The 22,385-nt window shown below is 38.3% G+C and overlaps 1 protein-coding gene across 1 annotated transcript in view; it reads right to left on the minus strand.

Annotated features, from left to right (window-relative positions):
- htr7c (5-hydroxytryptamine (serotonin) receptor 7c) overlaps nt 1-21,402 on the minus strand; it is a 39,484-nt gene extending 18,082 nt beyond the window's left edge. Inside the window, exon 1 of the mRNA XM_077562532.1 lies at nt 20,653-21,402. Within this exon, the coding sequence (XP_077418658.1) occupies nt 20,653-21,119 (467 nt within the window). The 5' untranslated portion in view covers nt 21,120-21,402. The remainder of the gene's footprint in view (nt 1-20,652) is intronic.
- Nucleotides 21,403-22,385: the final 983 nt, after the last annotated feature.

Below are 22,385 nucleotides of genomic sequence, written 5' to 3' on the forward strand. Positions count from 1 at the left end.
TATCTACACGCTTAGTTGTCAACTAGTTACTATGCCGTATTTTTAAGGGTGCAGCAATGTTTACTGACGATTTTGAAAGGAAATGCTTTGAGATCCAAATGTGTGGTACATTTATGGTTTAAACTACTGATTTAGGCAATTATCATATATTTTAGGGGGCCGTCAGTTATTTGCACACAAAAAAAATTGCAGTCAGGCTTGGTCCCAAACCTCACTGTATCCACATCTTCCTGTGCACAACAGAAATTCATCTTAAATATGCAAGCACATGGCACAGCCTCAGAGTAAAACGCAGAGACGAAATGTAAATGTTGATTCATCCCTTAATTCTGCATTAATACCGCATTTTTCTGCGAGGAACTATAAAACCAGTCACATCAAAGCTGAATAATGACACGTCTTTGAATAAAGTATTTGTGCCACAGGCGAGTAAGCAGAAGCTTGCAATGACCAAGGACGTCTTCCTCTGTTTCCCTGTCATGATAATGTGAGAGTGGCAGTGTGAAGTACCCCTCCATCTTTGTCACATCCCCTTTGGTTTCTTTGTCAAAGAAACACCTGAAAGCTAAATATGCTTAAAGGAACTCTTCATGTCTCCCCAATTTGTTCTTGACCTTTAAGGGAAAATGTTGTGCAGAAGATGGGAGAGGCATCTAGCCAGGAGTTAATATGGTTGAAATAGCAGTCTACAAGTCATCACTGTGGCACAGCAAATAGACGCTGAGGATCAGAGCATAGCTTTCTCCTCAGAAATATCATATATAATATAACAAATGTAGAGCTCTGTGCTTTCATTTAGTCTATTTTGTTACTGACCTTTTAAAAAAACATGTATAGTTGAATAAATATTACAGGTCTGGTGGTGATAACATATCAATCAAGAGTAACAAATTGTCTGTACTTTGTAGTGTAAATGCTGCTGGAAAATCAGGCACTTTACCCTACTAAAGATTTTAGCTGCTTGAATGAAAGATAATTTCATTATGAAAAATGAATGGTGATACACATTCACTAAGAACTAGGCATTTCGAAACACCTGCAATGCAATGGCCGCTGTAAAGAAAATGGTCAGTTTCCAGGCTTTGGGGAGTTACGAATACATTATACCGGCATTATGTATTCAAAATACAACAAAAATATAACTCTACAGTTACTGTGAAGAAACAAAAACATGGGATCAGATTAAAGGATCTTTGTGCAGTTTGTCACTTTTTTTACTCACAACTGCCACCTCCCAAAGCGTAACTGCAGCATCTGTGTCAGACTCGTTCATGGTGCGCGTGCGAGTACGTGCACAATCTTAATGCGACAGCCAGAGTTGACAAACAAAGACATGACTTCAAATGAGGTACGAAAAACTCCACCAAGTTGATAAATTGTCACAATTGTCGTGTCGCTCAATGCTGCCGCCTGGCAACCCTTGCACGGTAGTTGTGAGCAAACGGGTCAATGTCAATGAGAGTTGGAGGAGCCAGTTGCGTCCTCCAAACGCAGCCAGTGCAAAAGCTTCACAGGGGGAAGGAAGAGCGTTGACCGGGATTCACTGTTTGGAACGGACACTCACTGAAGGATCAATTTATCTTAAAAGTTTAGGTGCCAGAGTCCTGCGCTGTCCTGCTACATTGGAGTTAGTTGCTAACCAATTATACCGCTAACGTGAGTTCGACTTGATCATCATCATCGCAACATCATCATCATGGTTTCATAATTACGCTTTGTGTGGGTGTGGGTGTGGGTGTGCTACTGCGGCAAATGATTCATCCATCCATCCGTCCATCCAAATGCATGCATTTTAATGGCTGTCCATGGGCTCTTTGCACAACTCCATTACTTCCTGAACTCAATATCACTCCTTCATTACCTGTCTTTCATGAGTGGACAAACTGATTAATCCAGGTGTGCCTGACCCCAGTAACCACGACGACAATGGCACACCTGGATTAATCAGTTCGTCCACTCATGAACGACAGGAAACAGAGGAATGGTATTAAGTTCAGGAAGTAGTCGAGCTGTGCAAAAAGCCCATTATACACAAATTTCCTGTCCCTATCACCCTCAAATAGCGGGGGTCAACGCCCACTGTATACAGATATACAGTATGTTGTGGCGATATTTATTTTTATTTTGTCTTCAATAGCATATTTGATATTGGAGTAATACAAAAGTAGTCACTAGGATTACGCTACTAACTACTATTTTTTTTTTAACTAATAAAAAAAAAATTCCAACAGTGTTTTTATTCAAATCATTTACAAAACATATAATGCAATTCAACCGGGAAACAAACCCGCTACATCAAACAAACATGCTCCTCTTACAACAATTGGCTCCAGATCAGCTATTTTAGTAACTTAGATCACAGGTAGCAATTAAAACAAAAACAAAAAAAAATAAAAATGAAACAATTGTCCTTAATTTCCTTCCATATTCTTGACGTAATTAATAAAGGGAGTCAGCAGGCGTTTAAAAGTCCTTTGCTTGTCCTTTAGAATATACATTATGCGTTCCAGGGGGAGAATCGACAACATCTGGTTCATCCATTGTTTGACAGTAGGTCTGTAATTAGATTTCCATACTAATACAATACATTTCTTTGCTGTTGTTAAACCAATGCCATTCTCTCAGTTCTGCTGTAGTCATGTCTTACTGGAAATAATCCCAACCAAAAACAGTGCTGGATCCAAAGGGATTTCTTTAGATACAACTCTTTCCATAACTCAGAATAGATTTTAAAAGTAAACCTCCCAACTCTGTCAGTTTCACAGTCAGGGGTACTATTTTAGCAATATTGTTTATTGTAGTCAGTCATACTTTGCAGTAGCGTAGACATTTACTGCATATATACATACACACACATACACATGCATGCACACGTCTTTCAAGAGCTGAACAGCAGAATTTACAACAGATGTTTGATCCATAAATGTGCCGACATCCACTATTATGCCCTTCTGTTACTATGTCATCTGCATGCACCTCTGTTGCAACCTTCAGATGATACTCTAAACTTAGTGACTATTTTCCTCTGAAAACATCCTGTCCGGTGCAATGGTTGATCAATGGTTAAGTGTTGCCTGGGTCTTGCTATGTCAAAATGCGAACAGCATTATGAAGAGGACTGTTTAAATACCAATTCTAATTGAACTAGGAAATGTATTGGTCGATCAAACACATGCTGTGAATTCAGCTGCCCAGCTCCTTGTTAGAGAACAGCAAGTTGTGCAACAAGTACTGAAACATTGATCAGTTGGCATGTGCAAAAGTTTAGAGAAGGTCAATTTATCTTCACCTGGAAAGGTTATAGTGCATTTTAGGTGCATCCTGATATATCACCCGAATTCCCTAACCTTTTGTGAGTAGAATTAAACTAAAAAGCGGCTTGTAGAGCACAAACCACGAGGCGTAATTATTAAAAATGCAAATGAAAGCAATTCACAGAGCTTTGTATTTGGGTTTGTTTGTCAGTTACTTGTCAAATCTGTGGTTAATAGAGGATGAAGAAAAGCCGGGGGTTGCCAATGTGATTCTGGGGGCTCAACGGTTCAAATGGATTGAAATACAATTGGTTGTTGACATTTAATTGCTTGTTTCTTCATGCACTGTTTCTCTACCAAGTTTTGTTGATATTGGTTTTGTATATTTGTGCAAATTGGCTGTGTTAATTTTTTGCAAGTCATATTAATTGCTGTGAAAAAGGGGTCACATATAACAAAGGTGACCACAGTTTTTTAGACAGTATTTATAAGTAATATAATATAAAACAGTTTAAAGTCATTGATGGTCTAGTGGTACATTTAACTGGCAGCGAGGGTTCACTTCCCACTCAGTGAAAGTGTGAATGTGAGAGTGAATGGTTGTCTGTCTTTAAATGCAGGCTTGGGGAGTAACGGAATACATGTACCGCCGTTACGTAATAAGATTACAATTTTTTTTTTTACTGTGTTCCATTACAGTTACAGGAAAAAACATGTAATCAGATTGCAGGTACATTTCTTAAAAATGGGGATTACTTCGGGGGATTACAATTTCTACGATGAGAGAAAGTGCAAAAGAGGGTGAGAGAGAGAGAGAGAGAGAGAGAGAAGGACAGAGCGAGAGAGAAGGACTGAGTGAGAGAGAGCGTGTGCACGCCCGCATGAGTGTACATGTCGGGGGGGTGGGAACGAACGAACAAACTACAACTAGTCATGTCCTCCACATGCGGGCAGTTTAAAAAACCTTCACGGACGGGAGGAGGAAATAGCGACGATATTCACTGGAACTTACTCGGAGCGAAAACGTGAGCTGAGAGTCCAGCGGCATGCTACGCGCTGTAGCTTCTTGCTAGCTAGCCCGCTAGACTACAACCATAATGAGAGTTACACCTTCCAAACAAATCTTCCTCCCACCAATTCACTATTTAAACATCATACACAACATATACACGGCTAAACCTGCCCAGGTCCCTATCACCCGCAAATAGCAGGGGCACATTGTATAGAATATATATTGTGGTAATATTTATTTTTATTTTGTCTTCATGAGCATACTCAATATTGGAGTAATCTAAAAGTAATCCAGTTACATTACTTTAATATTATGGTACTTGGATTACATTACTATCTACATTTTTTAGCTGATAACTTGTAACTGTAACGGATTACATTTTAAAAGTAACCTTCCCAACCCTGTTTAAATGTGCCCTGTAAATGACTGCTAACCAACCCGGGGTGTAGTCTGCCTTTGGCCGAAAATCAGTAGTTAGGTGGATAGGCTTCAGCTCACACATACTGTACATAAACAGGCAGGTATAGAAAATGGATGATACAATTGAGTTACATTAGAAACTGGTTTTAGTTTACATTCAATATAAAATCAATTTAAAATACCTTTTATTCATACACATATTTGTTACTATTATTTAATTCTACTTACATTTCAAGAGTGGTTATGCATTTACTTGTCAACTGAACAGTCTGATTTTATCCAATATGACAGTTGAATTCAAAGACATCTGTATTACAGTATATACTAAACAATAAAGTTGAGCTTTCAACAATGTTTTTGTTATTCTTGTCACACTGGGTACATGGATACTGGGAAAACCATTACTAGAGAAATGTGCAGTCCAAAAATTCAAGTTGTTGATTTCATAAACAAAAGAAATGTAGACTGCAGAACATAATACATAAAACACATTTTGATTTTGCACCAGATGCCATAAATCAGTACATTAAATATGGAGATGGTATCTATGTTGCTGTCTGAGCACTGCTCACACCAAACTATGACTGATTACTTGATTTTCATTACAAGAGCATATTCTGATGTTTATCACTGCTCCGTGTAGTGAGAATAAGAAAATAATTCATAGTTACTCATCTTGCAAAGCACATTTTAAGACACTGTATCACATCTGTGCATTCCACAGATTTATGTCCACACAGACCAGTTTGGAAGATGGACTGGCAAATAAGCGTAGCATTGCAGACAAGTAAACACAGCTGTGACAACAGTCAAACAACATTGATGATACTAATCCAGTTGAGTAAAGGTCACTGAAGCACAGGCAGTAAACATAATGATGGATAAGCAGGTAAGATTGTAATAATATAACAAGCTCATTATGTGCAGTTCCATGTATAATACTTCAAGTTGTGTAATCTCAGGAGAGCAGTGGGAAAAATTACGGCTGAAGGGCTACAAATGGTCCACCCGGTTCTTTAATTAATCCAGCCCACCAAGCATTTGTATCATCAAGTGTCCTGGAGCTCTTGTTGCTTTATTTTAGCCAGTTTCCCCCTAAAATTAGTTAGTTATAATGCAAGGATTTTTTTTTTTTAGTTGTCCCATTTAATAATTTTAATAATTTCACACATTCAACATATTTATTAAATAATTGGTTAGTAAATCATAACTCAATGAATACTAAATGATAATAATAATGATAATATTAATAATAACAATAATATTAATAATAATAATAATATGATGATGATGAATCATGATTTAATTATAATAAAATTGTTGCATTAATTAATTGTTAATGAAGCTGTTTTTCAAAAAAATATTTAAAATAGTTTCTCATTTTTCAAATGTATTTATCTAATTAAATAGTTTCAAATTGGAAAAAAATAATTATTGTAAATACAGTTATTTTGTAAAGTATTTTTGCATATACTTATACTTATTTTTGCATATACTTATAATTTTCTTGATCAAATAATCATTAAAAAATTTGAAATACTATCGGTATTTTGCATATTTATTAAACAAATATATTTATATCTGTATGTATTGATTTTATTAAATAATCAGTTACCTCATCTACAAGCATAAGTGCTCTGGGGTCCATTTCACAAAGCATGGTCAACAAACACCAAGACTAACTCGGCAACAGCGAGTTGACATACACTGAGAGAGGAAACTCTGCATTTTTGGTTCCAGGACAGCTGATTTGAGGTAGTTTTATCAACACAGAGTAGTTTCACCTAGAGTTACCGCTACACTAAAAAGACCACATCAATGGAGCCCCGATTCGTCGAGTCCCCATGGCAACGGGGAAGTAGAGCGCGGCAGCGCCCTCTGCTTCCGCGTTTTTTACCCTCTCAACTGGAAATCTAAATGGATCATATGGCGAATTTGAACATGTCTTTAGAAAAAAAGTGCATCACCGTAGCGGTTCCCCATAGAGGAAGGTGGCGAAGGAGAACGTTGCTGCTCGGGTCGATGCGTAAATTTAAATGTAGTCCTTTGCAATCACAATAATATGACAGGGGAAATCTGTTGAATGGTAGTTGATTAATTTAGGTGCAATCCTACGGGGGAGAAGCGCACTTGCCTTAAGATGAAATATAAAAAGAAAAAACATAATTCAAACGGTTATAAGTAAAAAGCGGAGCGCAACACACAATATATGCTGTAATGTAGCGGATGATTACGGCACCGGTAATGTTGCAAATGTAAGAACAGATAAGTTATGTATGTAGATGATGGACTGTGATGTGGAACGGTACTGTTCAAAAAGATAACTGTCCGTCCGGAAATGCCAACATATCTATGCACGGTCTGATAACAATCTCATGACGAATATTTTAATCCCTGCGCAATAATGCAGCACCTTCATCAATGGGGTCATTGTCAAAAGGACATGCGATGTTCGTAACAAAAGGGCTTTACGCTCTCGTGTATTTACGCAAAAACTTGCCGCAGCAAACTTTATAAATGAGGAAATGAAATGTCGTGTGTGGCTTAAAGGAGGCGGAGACAGCGAAAACCTTAAGGTTCATTGTGAAAAACCTGCTACTGACTAGTTTAGGTTCATGGACAATGTTACTACGTTGATTGAGAGAGCTTAAATTACCTCTTTTTATGAAACAGGCTAGAGTTACCTCTTTCCCTTAAAGTTCGAGTTACCTCCATTTCTCAAACAGAAGACGCAGAGTTTCCCACATTTCAGAGTTTCTTGACTCAGGGTTCTCACTAAACCTGCTTTGCGAAATAGACCCCTGGACAGTCTGTTTTAAAAATATAATGTTTGCACACACCCATTTTAGGGAGTGCTTTCATCCACTGTAAACTGACATGACATTGTATAAGCAGCACACAAAATAAAATTACGTTGGTTTGTTATGATGGCTTTTTGATACAACATTTCTGAAGTAACTCCCAAATAATCAAAATCTCTGACAAGGCTGCTGTTTATCACAGATTCTGTCCCAGTGTTTAAATGATGAGATTTCTGTCGGTGTTGAGGGAGCCCAATTTGGTGACCTACTCAGTAGTGTCCCTGCTTTTTGCAGATGATGAGTTTCTGATGGCTTCATCATGACACAATTTTCATCTCTCACTGGAGCAGTTTGCAACTGAGTGTGAAGAGGCTCAGATGACAATCCGCACCTCCTGTTATGAAAGCATTCTCCTCTGTCGGAAAAGGAAGGCATGCCTGCTCCATGTTAGAGACATATTGCCCTAAGTGGAGTAGTTCAAGTGCCTTTGATACTTTTTTGATTTCCATGCCCCTTGTATCTTTATAAATATTTGAATTTCTGCCTGTATTCCTGCTTTTGAGTCTGCCTGCCCTGGCCTCCACCATTCAAACTAGACCAGTATGACCAGGCCAAAAACAGACCCAACAGGACGTCCACACTGTCTGTCAGCCTGTCATCAACCTGCCTGACCAGGATCCAAAATCAAGCCCTCAAATTCTTCCATGTCAGATCAAGTCTTTCTGGCCCCAGCACTGGCTACATGTCAGCTCAAGGCATTAGACAATGTTTGTGAATCTGCATGCCTAAGTGGGCACAGTCACACCAGGCCTTTGTTCCTCTTCCACCGGTGTCTGAAGCTGCAGCGGACACCTTACTCCTCTGTTACAAGTGATGCATGTTCTGTGGCTGCAAATGAACCTGTTCCGGGGCGAAGTGCTTAAAGGTGCATTAACCACCTATTCCTGTTCTGACCGAGTGACTGGAGGTGCCTTGGCTCACCTCTCTTGTTCTTGAGCTGTGGTTGTCACCCCAGCGTTATGGCACTGAACTGCAGCATCCATACCTCAGCCCACTTCCTGAGCTGCAGCCCAGGCATTCTGTTTCCTTTTCCTTTTTTTTGTCTTGCCTTGCTTCCTACAAAAGACTCTGGTCAAGGTTAAACTTGTTATTAGTGTATAGTTTTCACCCTGTGTGGATTAGAGACAAACTACTTTTTTTCCTTTTTGAAGCTGTACAATGTTAAAATATTTATTCAAATAAATTTTCGTCATCCCCGAATTCACACATGTGGTAGAAACTCCAGAATTGCTCAATCAGGGTGTGTGTAGGTTTATTGAAAATTATTGTGTGACACCAGATTTAAAGTTAGAGAGAGAATAAAGACTCATTAAGTGGTAGAAAATGTTCCAACAGATCAACTTTAGCCCTCTTGTGCACACTCTCATGTAATTTCCACTTCTAATTTTATTTTGGCTGTCCTTGGTGGGGGTAAACAGTGCCGCACACTTGGATGCAGCGCCCTACAGCAACAAATTATTCTACATTAAATGAAACGTCACTACACTGAAGCTATGCACTAGAGAACTGATAAAATAGCACCAAAAAAAGTACTATTGGAGGTATAAATAGCTTTTTATTATCAAATAAATGTTTTAAATTGGCCACAAGGATTCATTTTAAAATAACTTTTCCCCATCAAAATCTATTTCTGGGTAACATTACCCATAGTTCTGACTTCTATTTTCTTACCTCTTCCTGTCTAAATTCCCTTCACACACTTGCACACACATATACACACACACACACACAGACACACATGTGCATGCACTCACACATCCACACACAGAGATTTATTCTACTGTATTGACAATTCCAAGCTTACATCACAAGTCAAAATGGCAGTCTTATGGTGATTTTGAGGTAGGTATGAAGTCGGATTTATCCAACTCTGAGTGTCCCAGTTCCGCCCTCAAAGCGCTGGAGGCAAATGTAAACAACAAAGGCGGTTGATTCCAGTAAATTGTTTGTTGTTCTAGTTTATGCAGTCATTCCAAATCAGGTTGTGTCACATGAACATATATCTTGTATTGACATTTGCCTCGAACACTTTGAGGTTGGAAGTAACACAATCAGAGTCGGGGGGAAAAAACATTCAATTTCCTACTTTCACCGAATGCAGCATTTTTCTTGGTGAAAGGAAGCTCTCCACTCATTGAAAAAGATTGGATTCTGGATTGTTGTTGGTTTTTTTGGGAGGAGCAACATGACGGCCTCGCAGCTTTAAAAGTCTTGGCCTATCCAGTAATATTCAGATCAGTGGAACATGCAAACTCCACACATGAATGGTGGAGCCCGAGTTTGAACCCACGACCTCTGCACTGTGACGTTTTAACCAGCCATCCACCATGCCACCTTGTTTAACACATATGGAATAAAAGCAATAAATAGATTGAAATAAAAGCTGGAATTCTGAACTGTTAAAGGAACTGACCTTGCAATACCAATACATCGGGGACTATGTATCCATATATTGTGCAAATATTAATCAAATAAACACACACCATGTTGCAATCAAATATATGTGACATATTAAAAGTGAACAACCACCAACTAAGAACCAATTATGTTTCACATTGTTTTTCTGAGTCCCACAAGAACAAGGCAACACAAAGCCTATTATCTCTCTGACTTGTAACTTTATTGGCCTCTTGTTTAGTATGGCAAATAATGGATGCCATTATTGTAATGTCAAACTTGAAGCTTGATTTATGCAACACTAAATTCACACAGCACTTCACCCCTTTTTATTCTTCCTGTCTCCGGGGATTGTTGAATAAACAGAGTGGCAAGTAGACAATAGTAAAGTAAAACTCAGATCACTATCACCTGGCCGGTTATTAATAATCCATCATCCTCCATGTCAAGTTCCACAAGAGAGTGGAACGTTGCAATTCTGCTCGTGGTGTAGCTGTCTGTCTTCACAGTTTTTTTTTAAATCAGAAATAAAGGGCTTCATCAGACATACTGTATGTACATGAACCCACTCAATAGCAATGTGTAATTTCATCAAAAGTAAGACTAAAATTGACTGTGATTTTTAGCTCACACTCACACATCACAAAAACTTGAAAATCATAAGTTCCTTCCTGACCTCATTTTCAGTTGTGTGATTGTGTTCAATAGGTCACTGAATAGTGCTGAAGGATTGTTTTGATTAAGTGGCTCACAGTATAGACAGCATAGAAAGTGCAGCAAAAATTAAAAAAACAAAACACAGATGTTAACTTGTCAATGAGGCAAGAATTAGTTCTAATTTAGTCTGCTGAACTGACATACAGTAATTTGTGGAGCAGCTACCTATCAGAGGTCTGTACCACTTTCTCCATTCAATGTCACAATTAAACATACAGTAATTAATCAAATAAATAGATAAATTGGTATCTGATTGAGCCTGTAATTTTTTAAAATCATTTGGTAAGTATACTATTGTAAGCTGTGTCACTTCAACGGAGTCTTGATTTTTTTTTTGCTTTTCCTCTGCTAAGAAAATGCTAGTATGCTCACCAATCTATGTCATTTGTTTTTCAAAACAAAACAAACTAACAAAAACAAAACAATATAAGGGCATGTTGTCTCAACATTTGTACCTACCCAAACTGAAAACATATATAAATAAAACGGATATAACAACTCCGGTTTAGTGCACAAATGAAAAATAGGGAGGGAAAAAACAAAAAACAATTGGCAATTTGGAAGTCTCATTCAATTTTGATATTTTCATTTGCTTTAACTTCTTTTAACAAGGTGTGACAAGTAAAATGTCAAAAAATGGCATCTGCCACATCACAGCTACATTAGTTAAGACCGTTTTTGTTTTTTTAAATCTAAAATATTAACAAAGGTTAATTTATTATAGTTGAGAATGTTTATGTTACACTATAATATGTTTGACCCTTCTATTTCCATCATTTCTATGGAGTCAATAAAATTTCTCGAAATAAGAGGTAAACCGGCATTCCAAAACAGATTATGTTCAACTTCAGAGGTTTCAATAAACATATTTGGGGTTTTTCCTTCTTATTTACTATTTTGGAAGCCAATTTACAAGCACACCCTCTCTGAGCATGTGTAAAATTTGTCTTTTACTTCAGGTTATTTTGTCATAAAAGTCAAATGTGTATTTGACTTCAGGTTATTTTGTCATAAAAGTCAAACAGGTAGTCAAACAGGACACAAACAGCTGCAGTTGGCAATACAAGCAGCACTTATCAATGTTTAACCAAGCCAATATATTCTCCCACCGTTTTTTTTTTTATGACTTCTGAAATACTTTCATTGACAGAACTCTGCCACAACCTCACAGGCGTATGGTGGAATTTTATTAGCTTCTCTATGAGGTTGAAAAATGTTTTTAGTCAGCATGAAATAGCTAGATTAGTTCGTCGCATTAGCTTGTGATCATGGGGTTTACGAATATTGTATTTCCTGACTAGAACACAGTCTTTTTCAAAGAATTTCTCCACAAACGTGAACTACCTTTGATGTGATCACGTTAGCTAGCCTTGTTGGAAATATCCAATCCTTCACAAGGTGGAAGATGGAAGGGAATAAGTGCCCGAGAGCAGAGCTTGGGCGTCACATCACATTACCTGAAGATGTGTCAGCTATGTCAGGTCATGTGTGTGTGTTGCTGAGGGTGAATACTCCCCAGCTGCACTCTCTCTGAAGGGACAAACTTACTCCTCTCACACTTTTTTCCCAATGCAATCATTGCTTCTATGGGAATAATAGACACTTCTTTTCTAAGCCAAATACCATTAAGAGGTTCTCACTTGTTTGATTTCCCATGCTGAGTGTAACTTGCAGCTAACTTTTACAGTTAAGTGATATTTTATATTAATATCAGCCAACCTGCAATGTGAGCTCTTTCCTTCCTTCAGCATGACTTTTCGTAGACATCCAAAGAACTACAGAAAAGCACCCTCTCTTCCCTCTGTTTTGAATGAATCATTCATGTTTGACTTTTGAATTATTGAATGTGTAACATATTACTCTCAGGGAAAGTAAAAAAAAAAAAGTGAAGCCAAAACACATTTTATCTTATTAAAGTGAGTGGGTCTGAATACATCTCAATCTTTATTGAAATTCATGCAAAGTGCACCATTAATGACTATACCTTTTCCCTTTATAAACCGGCAGGCACGCTCCGGCTGTGGCGGAAAGAGTGGTTTAAATAGTGCAGTTACATTTTAACTTAATGATTACTTCTCCATATGTGTGGCCTTCAAAGCTATGAATCTGAATTTATATTTAAACATAAATGCCATGAGAGTTTATCATACAGTTGTTATGCCTGTCAATGACCTGCTTTTATAGAAAAAGAGGTTTTGTGGTTTTATGTGGCTAATATTTTATAGTAACATGATAATTTGTGTATCTTCAATTTCTAAGTAGAAAATCATTCTTTAACACATAGATTGTTAGAATTTAACAAGCAATATCATATTCGCAATGATTTCCGAATGAAAATTATCTGAGCTGGAGCCTATCCCAGCTGAATTTAGATGTGAGATCCAGCTTGCGGGTTTTGACTGTTGGCCAGTCAAACACAGAGTACATACAGTATAGACAACAACAAAAAACATTCACACTCTAATTCACAACTATGGACAAGTTAAATTTCTCCATTTATTAAGGTTATAGAGGTGGGGGGCATTATGTACTGTGCTTTTATCTAGCTCCTTTTTTATTTTTATTTTTGTCTCTTCAGGAAAAAAAATCGTCGTTTCTTTGGTTGTTTTGCAACTTCTCCATGTCAACAGTAATCGCGCGTAGACGTTTGACTCGTCTTTGGAACGAATAGCGAAAGGGGGATGTGATGCATGCCGTAAAGCAGTCTGTACGGTTGTATTTTGTGTGTGTGTGTGTGGCAGTGATCCCACTATCCTCCTCAAAGTTGTTTAGTGCAAGTAAAAATGATCCAGACCCCCTCAAGCCATGACAAAGGTTTAATTAATCTAGCTGTAAGTCAATGTTTCATGAGCAGAATTATGAAAATATGAATTGAAGGTTCAAAACTTATTTAGTGTTACTTTAAGGTCTGCAAGTTGTAGGTCACAATAATGGTGGTGGCTCTGTGAGCTGTCACCTTCACATGATTGCTTTACGCAGGGTCACCAATGGCAAACAGGTCCCAGGTGAGGAACCAGACAACGTAAGGCCAAGAACCCCCATGATGGAAAAAAATATTGGACCTAGACTTCTCTCGCCTTCACTCGGGTCACCAGGAGCCATGACTGGAGGTGGAGCATGAAGGCAAGTGTGCCAAGCAGGGCGCAGCCCAAAGAGGCAACGTGGGCCCCCCCTCCCCATGGGCTCTTATCATTACCATTCTTCAAATGCTTGCTCTTAATGGGTCAGTGTATTAGACACATAAGCATCAAATAACATAACACGACCTCGGCACTGAATGTTCTGATTATAATGGGCGACTTAGGTCATTCTTGGGAATTATTAAGTTGTTGGGCTTCAATTTGTGTTTCACGCTGTTCAAAACCATGACACTGTGTGTGTGTAATACAGTAAAACATTGACTACTTCTATTGACTATCAATCTCAAAATCAAAGTACTCTTCTGGTGATCTAATCATTTCACAAGGCAAAGGGGAAAGTCCTCGGTAGCAGCGGCCACTCTGATTTTTGCACTTTTGCGTTGTGCACATAAACGCCTGTTTGCAGTTTTGCTTTTTAATGTGTTGGATTAACTATTGCAGAACTGTATATGAAATGACTAAAATACAAGCATGATGCAGCTCCATATCAAAACAAAAAATATATATAATTGACAATACTGATAGTATCAGTTGAGCATCTGATAGACTGTAAAGTTCTGACATTCTTGTCTTGGATTTCATTAGATGTGCAGGGTTATTTAATGTTGTGTACATAATACATGTCATGATTTATCTGATGACTTAAATCATTTAATTCCAGCCACCTTCCATTCCACAGTCAACTGATGAATCGCGTCAAATTACTGTTACTATTCTGAAATTCCCTGATAGCTAATGTAATATCCTGAAAAAGTTGTGATTTTCTATCTGGGCGCAGTTGTTCAATTCTCGGTTATTTTAACCACTGTTTAACCCCTAACCGGCCTTTAATTATGCATTGTTCAAAACACGGTTAGTCACGCTGTTTGTTAACGGCACCGTCAAAGTTAACCATGCCGTTTACGTCACTGGTTAGCACTCTTTTTGTTTAGTTCCGGTTAGGCAAAAGAAATGGACACTATCCAAACGACCCCTGGCACGACCCCTGGCACTCGGCGCAAAAAAACTTTTCAATTATTGTTATAGTTATTCAATCAATGGTTGAAACAATTCAGGAGTTTTGGTGAAATTATTTAGTTTTAGTTTTTTTATTCATTAAAAAATATATATATATTCTACTGTATGTATTTTTAGTGAATATTTTGTGTGATATTTTTGTATTTTTGCCAATATTTTTGTAGCATATAATATTGAATATGTTTGTCTGATTTTGTTTCTCATATTTTTTGTCATATATTTGTATTTTTGACTGATTTGTATTTTCGTGTAAAATTTTGATAGAATAGTTTTGAATTACTTGTCTTTTTGTATTTACATACATCTAATATGTGTGTATTTTGCATCTAATATTTGTAACTATTTGTAATTGTTTTCAATTAAAATTAATTTTAAAAAAAATTACTTAAAATTAAATAATTAGCCGCTATTCACAGTGTTGTCTGTTTTATTATTGACATGAAAGCAAACAAGAAACATCACAGGTAACCTTTCTTTGGAATCACCTCCCACTAAATGTTGGGCAATCCTGTCCATTTTCAGAACTCTTCTTAAAAAACACATTTTTATTCTTTCTCTTTTGACTCAGCGTGAGACTTGGCATTGTATTACTGCTGACCTTGATAGACTCTCTTTCTTGCGCTCTATGGGAATCATGAAGGCATCATTAAGCCACAAACGCAGAGTTAACCACACTGTTAAAAAGTTAGCGGCGGTCCTTAAAGTTAACAGAGTTTGAACAACAAGATAACAGTGCCGTTAAAGTTAACCGTCGGTTAAATCTACTTAACCAATGGTTAAAGACATAACCGAGTTTTGAACAGCCGGGTCCTGATTGTTAAATTAGAGAGAATGTGAATTACCTAAAGCACCTTTGGACACTTCGTGCACAGTACAATATTTATGCGGCACACCTTCATTGGTGATAGATGTATTTATGTAAAGGTGGCATGGTGCCCATTGCAGAGCCATTTACCATGGATCTTATTGGTATTATCTGCCTGTGATTAGATTGTGGAAGAAAGGTCAGAGATACTGAACTCCACCAAAGTGGTCTTTCTGAGAACATCCATATAAGGCTGTGGGATTAAATATTTATTGGGTCTATACACAAGGGTTCATGCTTCTGGCTCCATGATGTCGATGGCGTTAGCTTACTCAGAGAGGCAGTCACCATACGTCGTACATTTCTAGAATCCTTAGCAACCCACTCATCCAAAGTGAAATCCTGCAGTTTCATTTTTTATAAGTCTGCGCAAGCCTTTGATCACATTCACCACAGCTATCTTATCATCAACACTCACCATCCCTCACAATTTCCTCTGAGCCCTGCTGTGATTCATATGTTAACTCCACTCTCACTTGTTTCATTGCGATTAATGTGCAGTGTTTAACAGAAACAGTATAATTCATTCTGGTCTGCTCTATTTTAGTGGTGCCGAAACTTGGATTTCCCAATAACGGCCCACGGATGCTTACTTGGTCTAAGTTTGTTCACTGATGGGTCTTCCTGTTTCATGTACCATTGAGCACTATCACATAACACAATATTAGCAATGAGATAGCAAGTGTTCTACTGTATAAATCCATCTTGTCTTGGGGTGTAAAGACAACAAACATCTATTCTGCAGGGTAAGGTTTTCATTGTGATGTTCATTGGTTCCGTATGACAACTTAGTGGAGCTCATGCTCTGACTGAGGAATGATTGTCCACAAATCTTGAACATATCACACTCAGCTCTTTGACTTTTTTTTATACACACACTAGTCCTTTCGTTCACCCTCAAATTTTCATGCAACAGTAGATTGGATTTTACATTTGGATTTGTGTCTTGCGGCACAACAGATTAAATACCAATATTTTGACTTTTTATTCCAAATTACAGCAGGGAGGGCAGACTCATTTGTCGCAAGCAAACCAAAAACAATGGTTATACAACAATTACTGCTGAAAGCATCCCGGCTATCCTGCACTCTTAGCCAGTATAATACAGTAATTTAGTTGTTTTGGTGTTGCTAAAACCTGCATTGTTGTGTATGCAATGAGTGAAAAAAATAGCTATATTGATTGTCACTTCAGTCCATTCAAACTCTGGTGAGCCATGCAGTATGTGTGAGTATAAATGTAGGACATTGGTGAAACTTGTTTTAAGTACTGCAGCTGATCCTAAATGCCTGATTAAACACTTCCCATGATCTGGTCAAGCAGATTAAGTGTGCAGGAAATTAATCACAGTCTGCGTGCGCATCTGCTGCTCCAGTGACTCAAACAAGTAGGAAAGCCTATCCTCTGATCTGGAATTTTTGATCCCCTAGCACCAAATGCCCCATTATTGGATGGATTTGACTCACAGTTCGTTATTGGATATGGCAGAGTAATTTACTCATTTATAGTATTAGCAGTTCTTTTAGGTCAACTACACAGTAAAATTGGAAATGTAAATTTAACTCCCATGGTGTTAAATTTAACACTTTTCCCGAGTTTATATACAAACCCAATTCCCAAAAAGTTGGGACACTATACAAATTGTGAATAAAAACAGAATGCAATTATATGGGCGTGCCAAATTTTAGAATTTTATTCAGAATAGAACATAGAGAACAGGTCAAAAGTTTAAACTGAGAAAATGTATCATTTTAAGGGAAAACTATGTTGATTTTAAATTCCATGGTGTCAACAAATCTCAAAAAAGTTGGGACAAGGCCATTTTCACCACTGTGAGGCATCCCCTCTTCTTCTTATAACAGTCTGCAAACGTCTGGGTCAAGTTTCTCAAGTTTAGGAATAGGAATGCTGTCCCATTCTTGTCTAACACGCGTCTCTCTAACTGTTCAACTGTCTTGGGCCCTCTTTGTTGCACCTTCCCCTTTATAATGCGCCAAATGTGGTTTAGAAGTGAAAGAAGGGGACTGCAGGGTGGCCATTTCAATACCAGGATCCTTTTCCTACGCAGCCATGATGTTGTAATTGGTGCTGCATGTGGTCTGGCATTATCGTGTTGAGAAATGCAAGATCTTCTCTGAAAGTGATGATGCCCGGATGGGAGCATGTGTTGTTCTCCAATCTGAATATACCTTTGTGCATTGACGACGCCTTTCCAGATGTGAAAGCTGCCCATGCCACACACACTCATGCAACCCTATACCATCACAGATGCAGGCTTATAAAGTGAGTGCTGATAACAACTTGGGCTGTCCTTGTCCTCTTCAGTCAGTATGATATAGCGCCACAGTTTTCCACAAAGAACTTCCACTCGTGATTCGTCTGACCACAAAACAGGTTTCCACTTTGCCACACTCCATTTTAAATGAGCCCTGGCCCAGAGAAACGCCTGCGCTTCTTGGTCTGCTTTAGAAATGGCTTCTTCTTTGTACTGTGGAGTTTCATCTGGCAACGGCGTCTGGCACGGTGGATTGTGTTCACCCACAATATTTTCTGGAAGTATTGCTGAGCCCTTTCTTTGATTTCCCTTACAGTAAGCATTCCTGTTTGGGGTGCAGTGCCGTTTGAGGGCCCGAAGATCATGGGCATCCAGTATGATTTTTCGGCTTTGACCCTTACACACAGAGATTGTTCCAGATTCTCTGAATCTTTGGACTCTAGATGATGATTACTTCAACCTTTTTGACATTTTTTGCTGGTAAACACCTTTCTGATATTTCTCCACTATCTTTCTGCGCAACATTGGAGGAATTGGTGATTCTCTACCCATCTTCGCTTCTGAGAGACACTGCCACTCCGAGAAGCTCTTTTTATACTCCAATCAAGTTGCCAATGGACCTCATTAGTGGTAACTGGTCTTCCAGCTGTTTTTTTGTGCAATTGACTTTTCCAGCACCATGAAATTTACTATCAACATATTTTTCCCTTAAAATGATACATTTTCTCAATTAAAATTTTTGACCTGTCATCTATGTCATCTATATCTGTCATCTATGTTCTATTATAAACAAAATAGAACATAGATGACAGATATAGATGAACATCTATGTTCTATTCTGAACAAAATATTTTAATTTGGCACTTCCACATAATTGCATTCAGTTGTTATTCACAATTTGTATAGTGTCCCAACGTTTTTGGAATTGGGCTTGTCGTTCTCACTAGTTCCGAGTTAAATTTACACTTCCAAAAGTGAAAGAGTGAAAGAGTAAAATTACAACACCCATCGTGTTATTTGACACATAAAAGTGAACTTTTTACATTTTAAAGTGTTATCTACATTCACCTATCAGTGTTATTTTTTCACATTTTCAGTGTTATTTCTTAACACTTAAAAGTGTTATTTCCTTTCATTTATTGACATTAATTTCTCACAGTTTTGTTGTTACTTTTAACCATGAAGTGTTATATTTATTCATTTCATTCTCCAGTTTTAGAGTTACTTCTTGACAATTTTTAATTTTCCAACCCAAATGGAGAGAAAGTGCGACTCAAACCTAGTACAGACGCTCCCCAACTTACGAACGAGTTACGTTCCGAGCGATCGTTCGTAAGGTGAATTTGTTCGTAAGTTGCTTCAGTGCTATATTTTGTAATATAAATTATGTTTAAAGAGAATACGTACAGTACTGTACTACGTATGTTAGAGAGAGAGAGCGAGAGACACACACAGTATGTACATGTACGTAATAAGATAAATAAAATGAAGTTTAACTTACTTTTGGAAGATGTACTCGATGCTTAAGGATTTGATGGAGGGGGAGGAGGAGGAAGAGGAGGATTTTATATCATGAGAGGTTCTTCGTCGTCGCTGGAATGGGCTTCAAAAGTTACTTCCTCCTCCGTAACTTCAATGTAGGAAGAAGTTGAGGGTCGAGGAGAAGAAGATGAGGGTTGATGAGTATCTTCCTTGGAGGATTTACTAGAAACTGGCCGAAAGAAGCGATCTAACGACGATTGCACAGTTTTCTTCTTTTTTCATCATAAATGATGCGGTAGCACTGTATGGCATCATTCAATTGATTTGCAACCTTTGTGCAACGTTCAATATTTGGGTCTTGCTGCTCGAAGAGTGCGATGGCTTTATCTATGAGCGACAGGCGTTTCTTCTTCTTCCTCCTCCTCGACACGTTGCTGAGCCTCCAATGCTGGGTGAGCTCTCACAGCGCCAAGCGTCGGTATTAGCGGCGGAAAGAAGCACTACAGTACTCGGAAAAAGGTGCGCAATACAAAATCTAACTTACAGCATCTCTTTACGAACATTTTTTGACATGCGCGCATGCGCGCAGACATGTTCGTATGTACCGTTGTTCGTAACTCGAATGTTCGTAAGTAGGGGAGCGTCTGTACCTAGCACTTGGGGGTGGGGGGGGGGGTCAAAAACACTAACAAGTACGCCATGAGATAGTACATGTTAGTAGCCGCAAAATTCTTGTAAGCCTATAGTTCCCACATGACTCGTAAATACAAATTGCCGGTACGGCAAAATATCCAATTAGTTTTTAGTTTTACAGTTTACAGTTGAACATGAATTACACTACTCGAGAAAATCCGGAAACTTTTTGTTTTATGTCTCACACACATTTTCTACGTTAACTCATGAACAAACTAATTTAAGAACTGTATAATTTCATCTTTAATTTCTAAAACCGGACAATCCAGACCTAGAGTTGTCCTTAAAATCAAGGGAAAAAACGTAGCAGCCTTGCAGGAGAAAAGAGCCGGATGCATAAGGTAACTCAGCTTGGAGTCCATTTGTTCAACTCGCTGAAATAACACCACCAATAGAGCTTTTTCTTCACTGTGAGTGTTCAAATAACACTTTGTAACTCAAAATTAATTAACACTAGATTTTTAACTCAATTGAACACTACAAAATTTGCTGTGTAGCAATTTACGTTTCATGACTTACCTGTCAACGCTGATCACACAGAGGGTCATGATGGAGGCAGTGCAGCACATTACATCCATGCCGATGAATATGTTGCAAAACACTTCGCCAAAAAGCCACTTGCCCCCGGTGAGGTCAGTCACTATAACAAATGGCATCACCACTATGGCCACGGACAGGTCGGCCACAGCTAAAGACACCAGGAGGTAGTTTGAAGGCTGCCTTAATTTCTTCACCACGCTCACCGCGATTACGACCAACGAATTTCCCATCACGGTGACCGCTGTGATGATGGCCAGCAACACCCCGATGATGATCTTCTCCGGGCGTCTGAAATTCAGCAGTTGCTCCCCGCACGACTCATTCCGCATGGTTGTGGGGCCGATGTTCTGCAGGACGTTGTAAAAAAGCTGCCAGGTGCCATTGGTAACTTCAGAAATCTCCTCCTTCTTGTTCAAAGGAAGCTCAATACCTGAAGTGTTAAACATCACGACAACGCGAATGAATGAAATAAACGGACGATTCGCCAGCGCACTCCAGCGCGCATATTTGGATGTCTGTGACCTGCTTTCCTCTGCGAGTCAGTGCTTTCACTTCGAGCCAGCTGCCGCTTCACAGGTCGGGCGCTTTCAAAGAAGAACAGTTTGGGGTACTAGTGGCTTCCGGTCCTAAAATAATCCATGTAGCGAAGCCCGTGTTCCACCTCCACATGCGTCACTACAACTCCAAAGCAATGCAATAGTAACAGCATGCCTTGTTACGTGACACGCTCAAAGCGCATCGCTCTCTCTCTCTCTCTCTCTCTCTCTCTCTCTCTCTCTCTCTCTCTCTCTCTCTCTCTCTCTCTCTCTCTCTCTCTCTAACGACAGAAAGAAAGGACGCCCCAAATACAGATAGAAAACGAATTAGCCATATCATTACAGTATAGCCTACTGTACACAAATAAATCATCGCTTTTCTGGGGACCATTTTATATTTGTTTAATCATTAGTCAAGTCTAGTCATTTTCAACACTTTGCAATGATAATAATAATAATGATGATAATAATAATAAATTAATTAGCACACACGTGAGAAAATTTAATTTTCTATACCAGATTTTGATTGATTGATTGACCAAGAGAAGATAATTATTACATCAGTATTCAAATTTTTTGTAATATTTTTGTTTGGCGTAATAGTGCTATTAATTTGTTCTAATGTGAAATGGATGCATCGGCATAGCCTACTTAACTTTGGGTGGAAACTTTTCATAGAGTTACATTTTATGTTATTTATTAATGCATATTTTCATACTCATACACTTGCAAGTTCAATAGTATTTAGTGGGTCTCGTCTTTGTGATACAATATAAAAAATAGTAGTACTCAGAGGATATTGGTCTTCAGCAAACTTGGCTTGAGGGCCTGAGTGTTCAAGGACCAGTGAAGAATTGCTTGAAAATTATTTTATTATTTTTTGATGCAGTGAATAATAAAAATGTGTTCTCTGCAACTGACCTCTTTCAGAAGAACAGCAGTCATCACTTTCTTGTTCTAAAAGTTTAGTGTTCTACAGCATGCCAGGTTAAAGGTTTACTGTTATGAATTGAAAAGTGAGCAGATTTATAAGAACCCAATGCTATTAAACTGTCTGGTTCTTTATCTCTGAATTCATGTTAGCAAGTACTACAAGTCAAACATAATACTCTACATATTCTGTGTATCTCATTCAGTGCTGCATGTTTTCATTCAGAGCAAGCTGAGTGGTATTTC

Source organism: Vanacampus margaritifer, chromosome 3 (assembly GCF_051991255.1).
Source record: "Vanacampus margaritifer isolate UIUO_Vmar chromosome 3, RoL_Vmar_1.0, whole genome shotgun sequence".
In the NCBI taxonomy this organism is placed as follows: Eukaryota; Metazoa; Chordata; class Actinopteri; order Syngnathiformes; family Syngnathidae; genus Vanacampus; species Vanacampus margaritifer.